The sequence below is a fragment of the Megascapheus bottae genome, chromosome 5, assembly GCF_031878675.1.
Source record: "Megascapheus bottae isolate mThoBot1 chromosome 5, mThoBot2.hap1, whole genome shotgun sequence".
NCBI classification, from domain to species: domain Eukaryota; kingdom Metazoa; phylum Chordata; class Mammalia; order Rodentia; family Geomyidae; genus Megascapheus; species Megascapheus bottae.
In genome coordinates, this window is record NC_143513.1 from 15658525 (window position 1) to 15672454 (window position 13930).

Consider the following 13930-nt stretch of genomic DNA (forward strand, 5'->3'; position numbering starts at 1 on the left):
AATGTACTATGTTATCTCTCATCTCTTGCTAACCCTTGGTTATCTCATATTGTTACAATATTTCACCTTTGTTATCTGATATATTTTATATGTACTTAACTGGTTATTTGAAATTGGATAGGGAAGGGGGGAAATCAAGATGAGGGGGGGGAGGGGAGAGGGTATCAATGTTTGTGAAGTAATGATGCACCTTCTATCTGGTGAATATAATGTAATCCTTCTATTAATTATAATTAAAAAATCAAAATAAAAAAGAATAACTGGTCCTATAGGAATATCACCATATAAAACATACTACTTATGAAAAAAGTGCTGATTTTATGACATTATCCAGTAGTCTTTCTCAAAAGGAACAAATTACAAGAAACCTGTCAATTTGATATAACAGCAAAGCACACAAAATAACACTACACCTTACATTTTTCCTTAAACACTTTAAAAAAATTAATGTTCTTTTTATTATCTTTAATTGTACTAAAAGCTTTCAATTCAACATATCAATTTATGAGTACAAGACATCTTAATCAATTTCACCACTTTCAAGATTCTCCTGTATCTTTTGCCAATCCCACACATGACCTCAATTTTCCTAGTTCCATTTTTACATATAAGCACTGAATGTTATTACTATATTTCCCCATCCTCCTTTTCTCCATTGAATGGCATTTTTAAATAAATACTTCTTCCCATTTATATTTCCTAATGTAGCATTAACACTGATTCACCCTTTTAGAAACACTATCCAACAATTTATTCCAACTATCAACACAAAGAAATGACTTGATCACTGTCACATTTTGGGAGGAAATTTTAAATAGTGATGGCACTGAGAAAACAACAGATGACTATGTTCAAAAGAAAATAATATTTTAACACTCAGATGTTAATTGTTAAATGCACCCTTATGTTCATTACATATACAGAAAGTAATAAACCAATAAATAAATAAACATTAAGAAGGATCCCTGAATTTCAGAATCTGTAAAATACTATTTATAATGAGATAGATTCATATATGAATTTAACACTTATAAAATATCAACCTCATTATAAAAAAGTATAAAACAAAAATTTAAACTTAGCAGTCTCTAGACAGCTTTTCCTCTTTTTAATATTCATAATCCTAGTGTGCATGTTCAAAATCTTTACATGAGTACTGACTCAGTCATTTATACTTGAAAATTTTATAAAAACAATTCACTTACTACAGAAGTCATTAGCTAACTATACTGCTTCAAGGTATATCTGTTTGTTTAATAGTACAATACTATTTGTTTAATTCACTAAAATTTTCAAAACAAGAGAATTTACTAATTTCAGAAAATATTCCAGTCAAACACATTTCAAATCATTATAGGCAGTAATAAGATTTAAAATGAGTGAAATTGGTTTGGTTACTGGTAGCTCATGCCTATAACCCTAACTATACTCTAGAGGCTGAGATTTGAAGTTGGTGGGTCAAAGCCATCCTGGGCAGAAAAGTCTGTGAGACTCTTAACCAGCAAAACAGCCATGTACATATGACTTTATAAGATAATGCTAAGTGAAATGAACTCCACTATTTCCTTCCTAAAGGAAAAACTTGTGATACAAAAGAAACATCAATGATGTCTTTTCTGTTAAACTTTGGAGTTAATGGCAACAGAAAAAAAAGGGGGTGATTGGAAATTATACTTTCAGATTTGAGAATGTAACCCCTTGACAAGAAATTTGGGGGGAAGAAGAGAGCAGTAAAAATATCTTAGTAAGAAAGTAAGTATACAAACTTTTCCAAACATAAAGTCCCTTCTCTCAAAAGTAACTTTGGGATCATAACTATTCTTTTTCAAATAACAATACCAGTTAAAAGGTTTCCAAAAACAAAATGAAAGTAAATATTAAATTCACACAACATGATTGTCTACCTTCAGAAATCAAATCCATTTTATTAGGATAATGAATTGTAACTAAACAATAATCTATTTGTAAAGTCATCATTTTACTATATCTAACAAGGAAACATTTCTCTTCTAAAATAATAAGTGAAAAAATGGAATATTCTCCACTCTTCTTTCTTTTCCTTTTGAGGAGTTGAAGTATGTTAAAATAACACTCTTCTGAAATCGCAGCAATGAAGAGTAGTTAGATCATAACTAAAGTAGAAATGTATAACAGAAATAGAAAAGATTTATCAATAAGTGAAATAACTTGAAAATCAACTAGTTAGCCCACATATATGAAACAGCACACAGAAAGTAGAGTTTAATATTCTATAACAGCCTCACATTTAATAATCTGATGTTATCCTACAACAATAGTGTATTGTTCTACTTACCTTTTAATTAATAACCCCATGGCATTTAAAACTTCATTTCCCTATCGAAACATCTCAATTTTTCTGCATAAAAACAATGTAGTCATCTTACCTAGTAGCAAACTGAATAAGGGCATTCTGAAGAGTCTGCCTAATTTCAAGAAGAAAAGATTCATCATCACTTAGCGTATAATACCAATACTGGACATAATCCCTCAAGGAAAACTGGATAACCTATTAAAAAAATATATATATTGGGGGAAATTAGATATTTTAGAATCTGTAAAATAACAACAGAAAATTAAAAATAAGGATGATTAACTGTCAATATATATTTACTCTACATCTTACATCCCTACATTATTATAAAATTATCATCATTTAAAAACTATTTTAAAGTTTTTAAGTTACTCTGGTATCCCAATTTATTTACTACCTAAACATTTTGTAAAATATTATTTATGGACAGGGCCCTTGAGTTTGGCCTAGTGGTAGAGTGCTTGCCTAGCATACACAAAGACCTGGGTTCAATTCCTCGGTACCACATACATAGAAAAAAACAGAAATGGTGCTGTGGTCCAAGTGGTAGAGCTCTAGCCTTGAGAAAGCCCAAGGACAGGGCTCAGGCCCTGAGTTCAAGCCCCGGGAATGACAAAAAAAAATGTATTATCTATGGAAAAATTCCACCCAAGGTCAGTAAAGATATAGTTTGCAGGAAACAAAATTTTCAGTGGTACAATATATTTAAATCGATTTGATGAAAAGAGATCTAAAACAAGGTAGACAGATACTAATTCTCAAAAAAAAAGTTTTAATAAGATTATTGCATCAGATCCACTGCAGTATAATCACAATAATAATATAGGCATTCTCTTAATTGTACTAATGCCTCTGATATAGCAAACAAAATAGTACATAGGTAGCAAATAATGCAAATCAATGTACATATTGCAAATAAGATAAATATGCACTTGTTTTAAAATTTTAAAGTACAAAATATTCATAATGCTCATATAATCAAAATGATGAAGAAACACATGAAAGGGAACATTTTTTTATCTAATTCTAACTTTGAACATATTTTAATCAGACCAGGTAATAGACTAGTTTCTAAAATGGTTTCTAAAACCTACTAAGCTTATTTATCATCAAGAATTAATAGTTTAACACTTGTAATAATAAAAGTAAGCCAGGCACCAGTGGCTCACACCTATAATCCTAGCTATTCATGAGGCTGAGATGAAGGGTCATGGCTCAAAACCAGCCAGGGCAGAATAGTCCCTGTGAGATTCTTATCTCCAATTGACAACTCAAAAACTTTAAATAGTGCTACAGCTCAAATGATAGGGCAAAATTGATTTGTGATCGAATATAATATTTTAGCATATTATTTAAACAAAGTGTCATCTTAGTATTCTCCAAAGAAATGCAGTGTAACCTAGCATACAATATATGGGATTCAAATACCACATGCTGAAACTTACTTGCTGGAGAGGCTCATCAATTATATTGGCACCAGTTAATCTTCTATCAATCTTAATAGTCCTAGCTTCCCGTTTCATTTCTTCTAAGCACTTAAAAGAAATCATAGTGCTTTATTCAGTCATTACTTTTAATTCTTTAAATTTAATTATATTGTCAAGGTTATGGTACAGAGGAGTTACTGTTGCATATGTAAAGCAGTGAGTACATTTCTTGTCAAACATTGTTACCCACTCCCTCATTTTTCTCCCACTTCCCTTCCTCTCCCAATCCACTTCCCCAAGTTGTAAAATTCATTTCAACATACTATATACTGTCTTGAGAGTATCCCTGTTGCATTAGTTCACCTTTTACCTTTGTCTCACCATTGTTGTTCTCCTTCTGTTCCCCAATTCAGATACAGGTATATATACAAAACATAAGGTACCAAAATCAAGTACAGTAACAACAGGGGGACAAACCAAAGGGAGGGGGTTAAGAAAGAAAAAAGAAAAAACTTCACAAAGCTTATAGTTCCTTGATTTAAGATCACTGCAAGTTAAGATCTAGTCAATTTTATAATCCTCAAATTACTCATTTCTTGAGAATCTATCATTGGCAAAACACTATCCACAAAAATTTAGTGAAGATAATTTGGAATGCAGAAAAGCTGCCGTATTTCAATGAACTTGGAAACTATGAAGTACCTTACTGACAGTCAAATCTCATTCATCCCCCTAGCTCTTCAGTCAGAATCAGGAGCACATTAGCCATAAAATAATTTTTTTGGAGGGGAAAAGAGGGTCAGTCATGGGACTTAAAACTCTGAGCCTGGACATTTGCCCTGAGCTCTTCAGCTCAATGCTACCACTCTACCCCGTTGAGCCACAGCACCATTTCTGGTTTTCTGGTGGTTAAATGGAGATAAGAGTCTCACAGACTTTAGTGACTGGGTTGGCTTTGAACTGCAATTCTCAGATCTCAGCCTCCTGAGTAGCTAGGATCACAGGCATGAGCCATGGTACCCAGCTAAAATAAATAATTTTTACAAATCGTTTTAAAGATAATTTAAGCAAAATATATTCCTTTTCTTTTCTTTACTTAGAAAGGTCAAGAGCAGAATGAGGTAAAAAGCAAAAGAGACTTTTTTTTCTTTTTTTGGTATCAGTACTAGAGCTTGACCTTAGGGCCTGAAGCTCTTATTTGGCTGTTTTGCTATCAGCTGTCATTCTACCACCTGACCCACAGAGCCTCTACAGACCTTTTTGCTGGTTAACTTGACAAACTTATGAACTTCTATGTTAGCTTGGTACCACAATCCTCAGATCTGTTTCCTGAGTCACTAGGACTACAGGAATGAGCCACAAATGCCTAGCAGTATGAGTTGCTTAAAAATTGTAATTCTAGGCGCATATATATACTGTTATTTACTTCAAAACATTCTGGTAATAATTTACCAGATTTACTACAAAGTGGATTTATGAAGTTACGAAGGTCCTGAAAAATTCCAATAGCTTTGTTAACATTAGGTGAAAAAGAAACAAGAGAAAAGAAAATTATCAAAGGAGAGGGGACGGGCTCAGGAAAATTTAAAGATTCAACAGAAGCTTTTCATGACCTCATTTGAGCACCTTCTTTAAAATTCTGAAAATAGGGACTCCAACACTAAAAAGGTTTCAATAGTAGACAGTAATGCTCATGACACAAAAGCAAATCTATGATAAAAAAAAAAAAAGAAAAAAAGAAATCACCATGAACAGTTGTACTGCCTCAGCCCCAGGAAAAGTCTCTGAAGAGGGATTCCAGAAGAAGGCACAGAGACAGCTGCTTCTCCTAAAGGCCTTCTAACAGGACAGGATATAGAAAAGGAAGTCCCTGATCAGGTCAAGAAAAGAGAGAAAGAGAGGAGGGGGAGAGGGGGAGAGAGAGGGAGGGGGAAAAGAGAGGGAGAAAGAGAGAAGGAAGGAGGAGGGAGAGAGAATTTTTTGGTATTAGGTGTTTGTGTTTTAAACTATTCTTACAAATGAAACAAAAGGCTTGAAGATTTTTTTAGTGTGTTAATAAGCTGGCTATCAGTTGCTCTGCTAGCTTCTCAAGAAATTCAGATCTGAGGATCATGGTTCTAAGTTAACTGGGCAGACAAATCTGAGAAATTCTTATCTCCAATTAATAGCAAACCTGAACTGGAGCTCTGGCTCAAGTAATAGAGTGCAGGCCTCAATCGAAATAAGCCAAGCAAGAACAGGACCTTGAGTTCAAGCTCCAGTACTTAACTTATGAGGGGCCAGGAGTTTGGCCTAGTGGTAGAGTGCTCGCATAGCATGCATGAAGACCTGGGTTCGATTCCTCTGTACCACATACATACAAAAAAGCCAGAAGTGGTGCTGAGGCTCAAGTGGTAGAGCTCTAGCCTTGAGAAAGTCCAAGGACAGTGCTCAGACCCTGAGCTCAAGCCCAGGACTGGCAAAATAAATAAATAACTTATTAATATAATTAAAAAAATAAGCATACATAGAAGAAAGTTACGGAAACCTACAAGTTACTTATTATTGAATAAATCTGTACATTTTTACAAACTTAGTATAGCCTAAGTGTTAGGTATAGACTACAATAACATACTATCTAGGTTTGCTGCCTAAGAGCAACAGGCTAGACCATGAGTATAAAAAGGGCATATCATTCTAAGTATAAGAATTATGCACTCTAACTTGGGAAAAAAAATCATATTAAGTGAAGTAAGCCAGACCCAAAAGAAAACAGGCTCAACAGTTTCCTCCCTCATTTGTAATAGTACACATCTAGGACTCTCCTTGTTGAGGACTACAATAGCTCAAAACCTATGTACATAGGGGTCATATTAGTATGAGACTAAATGAAAGGATCTCTAGGATATGGAAATAAGAGCTTTATCTTGAATGATTGTTGTTCTTAATATACTGTATTATTTCTCTTTTCTTCTTTTTGTATATACGTTTATTTGTTTATTTGAAATGGAAAAGGGAAGGGGAAAAACAAGATGACTGGGAGGGCTGGGGGAAGGAAATAGGGACAAAAACATGAGAAGAGGTATCAATGTGTGAGAAGTAATGAACCTACTACCTGGCGAATGTAATTGTGATCCCTCTATACATTACCCCAACAATATTAAATAAAATACAAAATATATATATATATATATATACGCTCTAGGATGCTTGCACAATAATAATCACCTAGCCATACATTTATTAGATCTTACGTATATATAAAGTATATAGTATAAGATGGAACAATTAAAAGTTTTTTCACAATATATGTTGTATTTCTAAATAGCAAGTGAAAAGTACTTTGTAAGATTATCTATTAAAAATTACTCAGTACTATGGTTTATTATTCAGATCTTAACAAGATAAACTGGATGAAAATGAAATGTTTCCAAAAAAAATGCAAAGGTCTATCTCCTCAAGACTTCTGAACAAACTCAAAGGATATGAAATTTCTGGTGGAAAGGTTTTTTTTTTTTTAATTTCAAGTTACAAAGAAGTTACAAGTATTACATCCAATTATACCACTTGTAGATATTAATCTGACAGACATGAAGTCAGTATACAAAAAGGACAACTAGCCAGTTTATCATAGTTCACAATTGCCAAGATATGAAATCAGCATAAATATAAGGCAGAAAAAAATGAAATATATATATAAAAATAAAATGATGTATTAGTCAACCACAAAAAAGAATGAATTCAGCTGGGCACCAGTTGTTCACTCCTGTAATCCTAGCTACCCAGGAGGCTGAGATTTGAAGATTGTGGTTCAAAGCCAGACTAAGTATGATAGTCCATGAAACTCTTATCTCCAATTAACCACCAGAAAACCAGAAGTATTGCTGTGGCTCAACACAGCAGAGCCCTAATCTGGAGCTGAAGAGTTCAGTGACAGTACCCAAGCCCAGAGTTCAAACCCAATGGGCCAACCAAAAAAAAAGAGAATAAACTCAAGTCATTTGCAGGCAAATGAATGGCGGTGAAAGACATCATAAACTCAAATGAGGAAAACAAGTATCATGTTATTTGTTACTTTCCTGGAGAGAAAAAGCAAAACAAACAAAATACCCAGAAAGTACAAGAGGAATTGAAGGTGGGAGAAGGGAAAGTAAGAAAGCAGAAACGAAAGTATACATGATCAAAGCAAGATATATGAATAGATATTCATATATGTCAGAGTGAAACTGACAAATCTATATAATTGATATGCATTAATAGGTAATGCTAAGAAAAAAATTAAGTATTTAAAGACATGATATGAAAGTCAGAAGTAAAATTCATTTCAGTAATAAGTACAGTATGTAAGTATGATGCTTTAATATTTTATGTTAAAACTTAAGAAAACATCTAAATTAAGCCACCTTTTTGCAAATTTGCATTACCACATTTTTATATAACACTGAAATGTTTACCAATTAATTCTTTTATTTTTTATATTGTATTTGTACTATATAGGGTTTCACTGCAATACTTCCATAGATGTATGCAGCACATAGAGTAAATCTGAATATATTTACTTCTTATACTATATTTTCATTCCTCTATTCTCAGATCCCTGTAAATATGTTTTCTAAATATCAGATAAATACTCATAAATTTCTAGTGAGCATTAATCAATAGAAAAATATGCCAAACTATAATTGATGATCACATTTACAATCATTGCAGAGAAATTAACTTTGCGATTTGCCATTCCCTCATGCTATTTACCTTAGGAACCCCAGTTGATGTAGGAGGAAGAAATGAGTGTTCACACTGCTCTAGGTATTTTTCTGAATTTGTTTTTCCAAACAGAAGAGTAACCACTAAGCCCCTAGATGGGAAAAATAGAGAGAGAGAGAAAGAGAGAGAGGGAGAGAGAGAATAATTACATATACAAAACTATCTACTATGAAATATATGTTTCAGATTTTACCATTTTTTCATTAAAAATTTGGTTTAGAAATCTGGCAAACAAGAAATAGATCTTGTTATATTCTCAAGTTTAAAACAACTATAAATATTTTTATAAAATATATAATGCCTTGCGAAGTTTTAATTAAATGCTTATTTCAAAAAGTAGCTTAAATTTTTTTAATTTTAGAAAAACTAATCTTTATTAAATAAGTAGGCAACTTAAAAATAAAAAAGAAGAAAAACATCACTAAAAGACCTAATTCTACAGTTCTGTTAAGTATGTAAATTGAAGTGTTAATGTTAACGGAACTTTCCATTATTGGCCACAGAGTAAACAATGATCCAATTTGTGGTTTGCTTTCAAACAAGACCTGAATTATGAAAAACGATATATAATTTTATCTCAAAATATCATTTTTAGAACAAAGGAACTATGTAAATTAAGCACTGGTCTAGACATAGTAAATACTGACTAAACCTTATTGCGATTATCATTCTATTTTTTTGTCAATTAACCAAAGCCTTAGAAAAACACAAAAGTATATGGAGTTTTAATCTTATAAAGATTTCACAGTAATTGGAGTAACTGAGAAACAACGGAAAACTAAATATGGCCATCCTTCACTACTTGAATCATTTTCAGGCTGCTCTTTGTTACTACCTGCCATTCTACTCTTCTTCAAGAATGTTTTTAAACCAATTGTTTTATTTTTATTTTATTTTGGTGTGTATGTATTGGTACTTGGGCTCTAAAATGAGGCCACGCAGTCTCACTGAGCTCTTCTAGTTTACCAATGGTACTCAACACTTGAGCCATACCTCCAGCCCTGATTCTTTTATTAAGAGGTTAAACACAGGGCCGGGAGTTTGGCCTAGTGCTTAAAGTGCTTGCCTAGCATGCACAAAGACCCAGGTTCGATTCCTTGGTACCACATATACAGAAAAAGCCGGAAGTGGTGCTGAGGCTCAAGTGGTAGAGTTCTAGCCTTGAGAAAGTCCAAGGACAGTGCTCAGGCCCTGAGCTCAAGCCCAGGACTGGCAAAAAAAAAAAAGGAGGTTAATCACAGAATTAAACATAAACTTACAATCTATGTCATACATTTCATTATTATGCAAAATTATTAATGAACTTAAAACAATCCTTTGTATCTATTACTAAGAATTACCAGTAAATTTAAACTGTGTCACATTTGACACAAGTTTCAAACTGGCCTTATATTTCAGTTTTACAATATATAAAACTGAATATTAAGCATGATTACAAACACAATTTAGTAGTCACTTTTTTCCTAAATATCTTAATGAATCATACTGAAAAAAAACACTATGATACCAAAAATGAAAGATGAAGAATAGTTTGAATCACAAAGTTTCTAACAGCTCCTGCTGTACTGTTTAAGAAAACCCAGATGCTACAAATGGATATATAACCCCAAAATACAACAGAATGCCACAAACTAACATAATATGGTACTGACAGGTATGTTTAATATTGCAAAGCTCCCATTATATCCAAAAATAAAACATTAGCTCTCGTTGTACAAAAAAATGTATACATTCTAGATGGGTAAACAGCAGAAGTTAGTATTTTTCATCAAAATTTTTTAAAAGGAGTCTATAGAAAACTGTAATTATAATTCCCTTCAAATTTGGTATTTTATGAAAGATAACAGAGGGCTGAGAGTGTGGGCTAGTGTTAAGAGTGCTCACCTAGCATGCACAAAAACCTTGGGCTCGATTCCTTGGCACCACATACACAGAAAAAGCCAGAAGTGGTGCTGTGGCTCAAGTAGTAGAGTGTTGCCTTGAGCCATCTCAAGAACAGTGCTATGCCCTGAGTTCAAGCTCCAGGACTGGTAAAAAATAAAAAGTAAATTTGAAAGAAAAGACAACAAAAACTTTATTATTTTAGTGAAGGTTTGGGAAGTGGCTCAAGTGTTACAGCACTTACCAGCAAGCACAGGACCTGAATTCAATACATCCATCAAGGGGAGAGGGAAAACTTACAAGAATCTGAAAATATATCCAAACTAAGAAATGATTCTAAATTTATGAAATATATGTCATCACCTGATTTTAAGGAGCTTATCCTTGTTCTAATTCATAGTGCATTAAACTGCACTAAATTACATTAAAGGAACAACCATGCTTCATTGAAGACAAGTAAAAAAGTTTTGACTCAGAAAATTGTAATAATCATTGACCATACTTAAATAGTCTATAAATACGTAATCTTCCTCAGATGAGTTTCAGAGATCTTCTAGTAGAAACAGAATTAGCTTCACCATGTTAGTGACTATCACTGAGATCAACGTAGTCTACATCTATATTTATGACTTAAGCATGGACTTGGAATATTATATTTTATATTACTCTAGAGATTATGTAAACCGGTTTTGGAACTCACATCACAAAATTCAAAAACCAATCTAACCTAAAATTATACAGAATTTTGTTAATAATCCAAGAGCTTTTTAAATAATGCACTAACAAATTAATAAATTCAGAAAAACATCAATAAAGTACAGTATATACGAGATTAAAATGAACAGGCTGATCAAACTGTGTTTCAAATGTTACACAGAGTTTAGTTTAAGAGAAATTATTCTTCTCTCTCCACCTTCATCTCTAATGCTGAAATCTATTTCCCTGACAAAGTATTGGTAGTTTTAAATCCCAATTGGATTTAAATTTTTCACTCTTAACATGGACCAATCCAGTTAGTAAAATGAGAATAAACCTCTCCTTTTGATATTATTACCTCCTCAAGACAAACCACCGTTGCAGCAAAATCAGCCTGACTCTGAACAAGAAAGGTAACCTTTAATGTGGAGGAATGTACTTTGAAGCCCACCTGGTGGCAGGCCTATATAAAGATACTCTGAACTCCACGTTTTTTGACTCCTAAGGCTGAAATAGGCTTACTTATTTCAAAATAAAGTATCAGATTTAGATAAGTATTATGAAATACTGAATTAACACAAAATACTGTGTTCTTTAGAATGACTTTTCATTCAATAATGTTCATATTACAAATTATTGTTAAATCCATTCATATTACTTTCAAATCCATATCCTGAAAGAAACTGACAAATGTATTCAGAAGCCACTGCTTCCTTCTAAATCTTACATGGTGTCTCTTACCACTGTCTATACATGCTATGTTTACTTCAGCTAAATCCTTCAAATCTACAGGCTCAAAGATTTTTTTAAAGATCTCCTAAGATCTTTAATTAAAGAGTAAATTACACATTAAAAACAAAATACTCTTTCAGCTAAGCTACCTACCATAGCTAGAGAGTCTAAATAACAAATGTCTCATTTATCTACATATTTTTTTACAATTCAGGTCTAATATCAAATGTTCTTCATAGGAAGCTATAAGGTATGGCCAAAACCTCCTCTGTAAAGGCTCATGAACTTACAGGAAAACATATTGTAAAACATAAATAACTATAATAAAGAAACCCCAAAATCATGTACTTATTTGTCTAGACCAAAGATATAATACTCATTAGAGGCAATAATTAACATTATTATTTGAAACTAATCAATAAAATATTACGTTCTACAATGCAAAATTTGGTGTAGCATCTCGTTAAATTACTATCATAAGGAATAAATTTTCACCTCTAAAAGGTGAATAATGTCAAAATGATTTTTTAAATCTTAAAACATTTCATATTATAAAAATGTAATCCTCAAAAGCTGCAATTTAATTTTGAAGACGGCCACCTATATTTGATGCAAACACAATTTGTAAAAACACCATTCAGAAATAAATAATACCCCTAGTTTTCAGTTTTGCTTTAAACAATATAAATTATATGACAAATTATTATTCAGTGTACTTACCCACCCACAAAGCAGAGGATATAAAATGCCAAATAAAATATTACAAAGGGTCCAAAAGTTATCAGAAAAAGGACAATGCCAAGGCTTCCCCATCCCCATATGGATAGACTGGCCTGGAATAAAACAAAACAAAAATAAATAATTCTACTTATGAATTAGAAATAAACCAGCAAAACTATTATAGTTTTAAATTTTTCATTTTAAATATTAAGGATAATTTATCAGTAAGTATTGAAATATTTACTTCTGTAAATATACTCAAAAATAAAAAATACAAAGAGCATCATCAATGATTAAAGTAAAATCTAGTGGTAAGGCAAAGAAAAGTACAGCAAGAAAGTTACATACATTAAGTGCAAAACTAGCATGAAAAACATAATAAAATTTTTATAGAATATCTACATACTTACATTTACAAATACATCATACATAAGATTAAACAGGCCATCATCTCTATTTAGTAAATTTAATGTAAGCCCCAGAAACTACAGCATAGACATTTTCTAAAAATTAAATATCAAAGTAAAAGTGCATAGTTTTTTTTGTTTGTTTTTTTTGGCCAGTCCTGGGCTTGAGCTCGGGGCCTGAGCACTCACTGTCCTTGGGTTTTCTTAAGACTAGAACGCTAGCACTTGAGCCGCAGCACCACTTCTGGCTCTTCCGACTTTTTCTATATATATGGTTCCATGGAATCAAGCTCTCGTCTTCTGGCAAGCACTCTACCACTAGGCCAAATCCCCAGCCTAGATTTTTGTAATTTTGGGGGGTGGGGGTGAGGGAGTTGGTTGGGGGGATTGAACTCGAGCCTGCATGTTGTCCCTGAGTTCATCAGCTCAAGGCTAGTGTTCTGCCATTTGAGCCACAGTGCCACTTTGTAGTATTTTTTATGTTGTTTAAATGGTGTTCTGAAACTAATAAAATTTTATTCACAAAAGTTTCAAATTTCAAAGTCCAAAATATACCATAAGTTCCAAAGCAAAGTGTTTCCAAAAAGTCTCCCAACCTTTTTATAAAATTATTTTATATAAAATTGCTCTGTTTAGTAAAAATACTCCTTTTTTATAAAATTATTTTAAATAAAATTGCTCTGTTTAGTAAAAATACTCCTTTTGTTAAGGGCAAAGTCGATTTTAGGAATTTTATGTCATTATGAATCAGTGAATGTATTCAGTTCAGCAAACTTCTATATCCAAGTGCCCTGCCCTAGGAGGTATACACAAAGAAAGCATTTGTCTCATTCTACCATTAAGTAGCACAGAGAAGAATGTCTTATAGGAATGAAACAATGACAAAGAACTAAAAGAAAATAATAGAAAGCATTATAGGATGCTAATCTAAAAAAACTAAGGACCAAAAGACTATGAAACAAATAGTAACTTCTATGGTTATGAAAGAAAGA

The 13930-nt window shown here is 32.5% G+C and overlaps 1 protein-coding gene across 1 annotated transcript in view; it reads right to left on the reverse strand.

Annotated features, from left to right (window-relative positions):
- Positions 1–13930, reverse strand: part of Snx13 (sorting nexin 13) — a 116107-nt gene that overhangs the window by 64897 nt on the left and 37280 nt on the right. The window contains exons 2-5 of the mRNA XM_090332728.1: positions 12532–12644; positions 8491–8593; positions 3778–3867; positions 2406–2527 (exon numbers count right to left, since the gene is read on the reverse strand). Of these exons, the coding sequence (XP_090188854.1) occupies positions 2406–2527; positions 3778–3867; positions 8491–8593; positions 12532–12644 (428 nt within the window). The remainder of the gene's footprint in view (positions 1–2405; positions 2528–3777; positions 3868–8490; positions 8594–12531; positions 12645–13930) is intronic.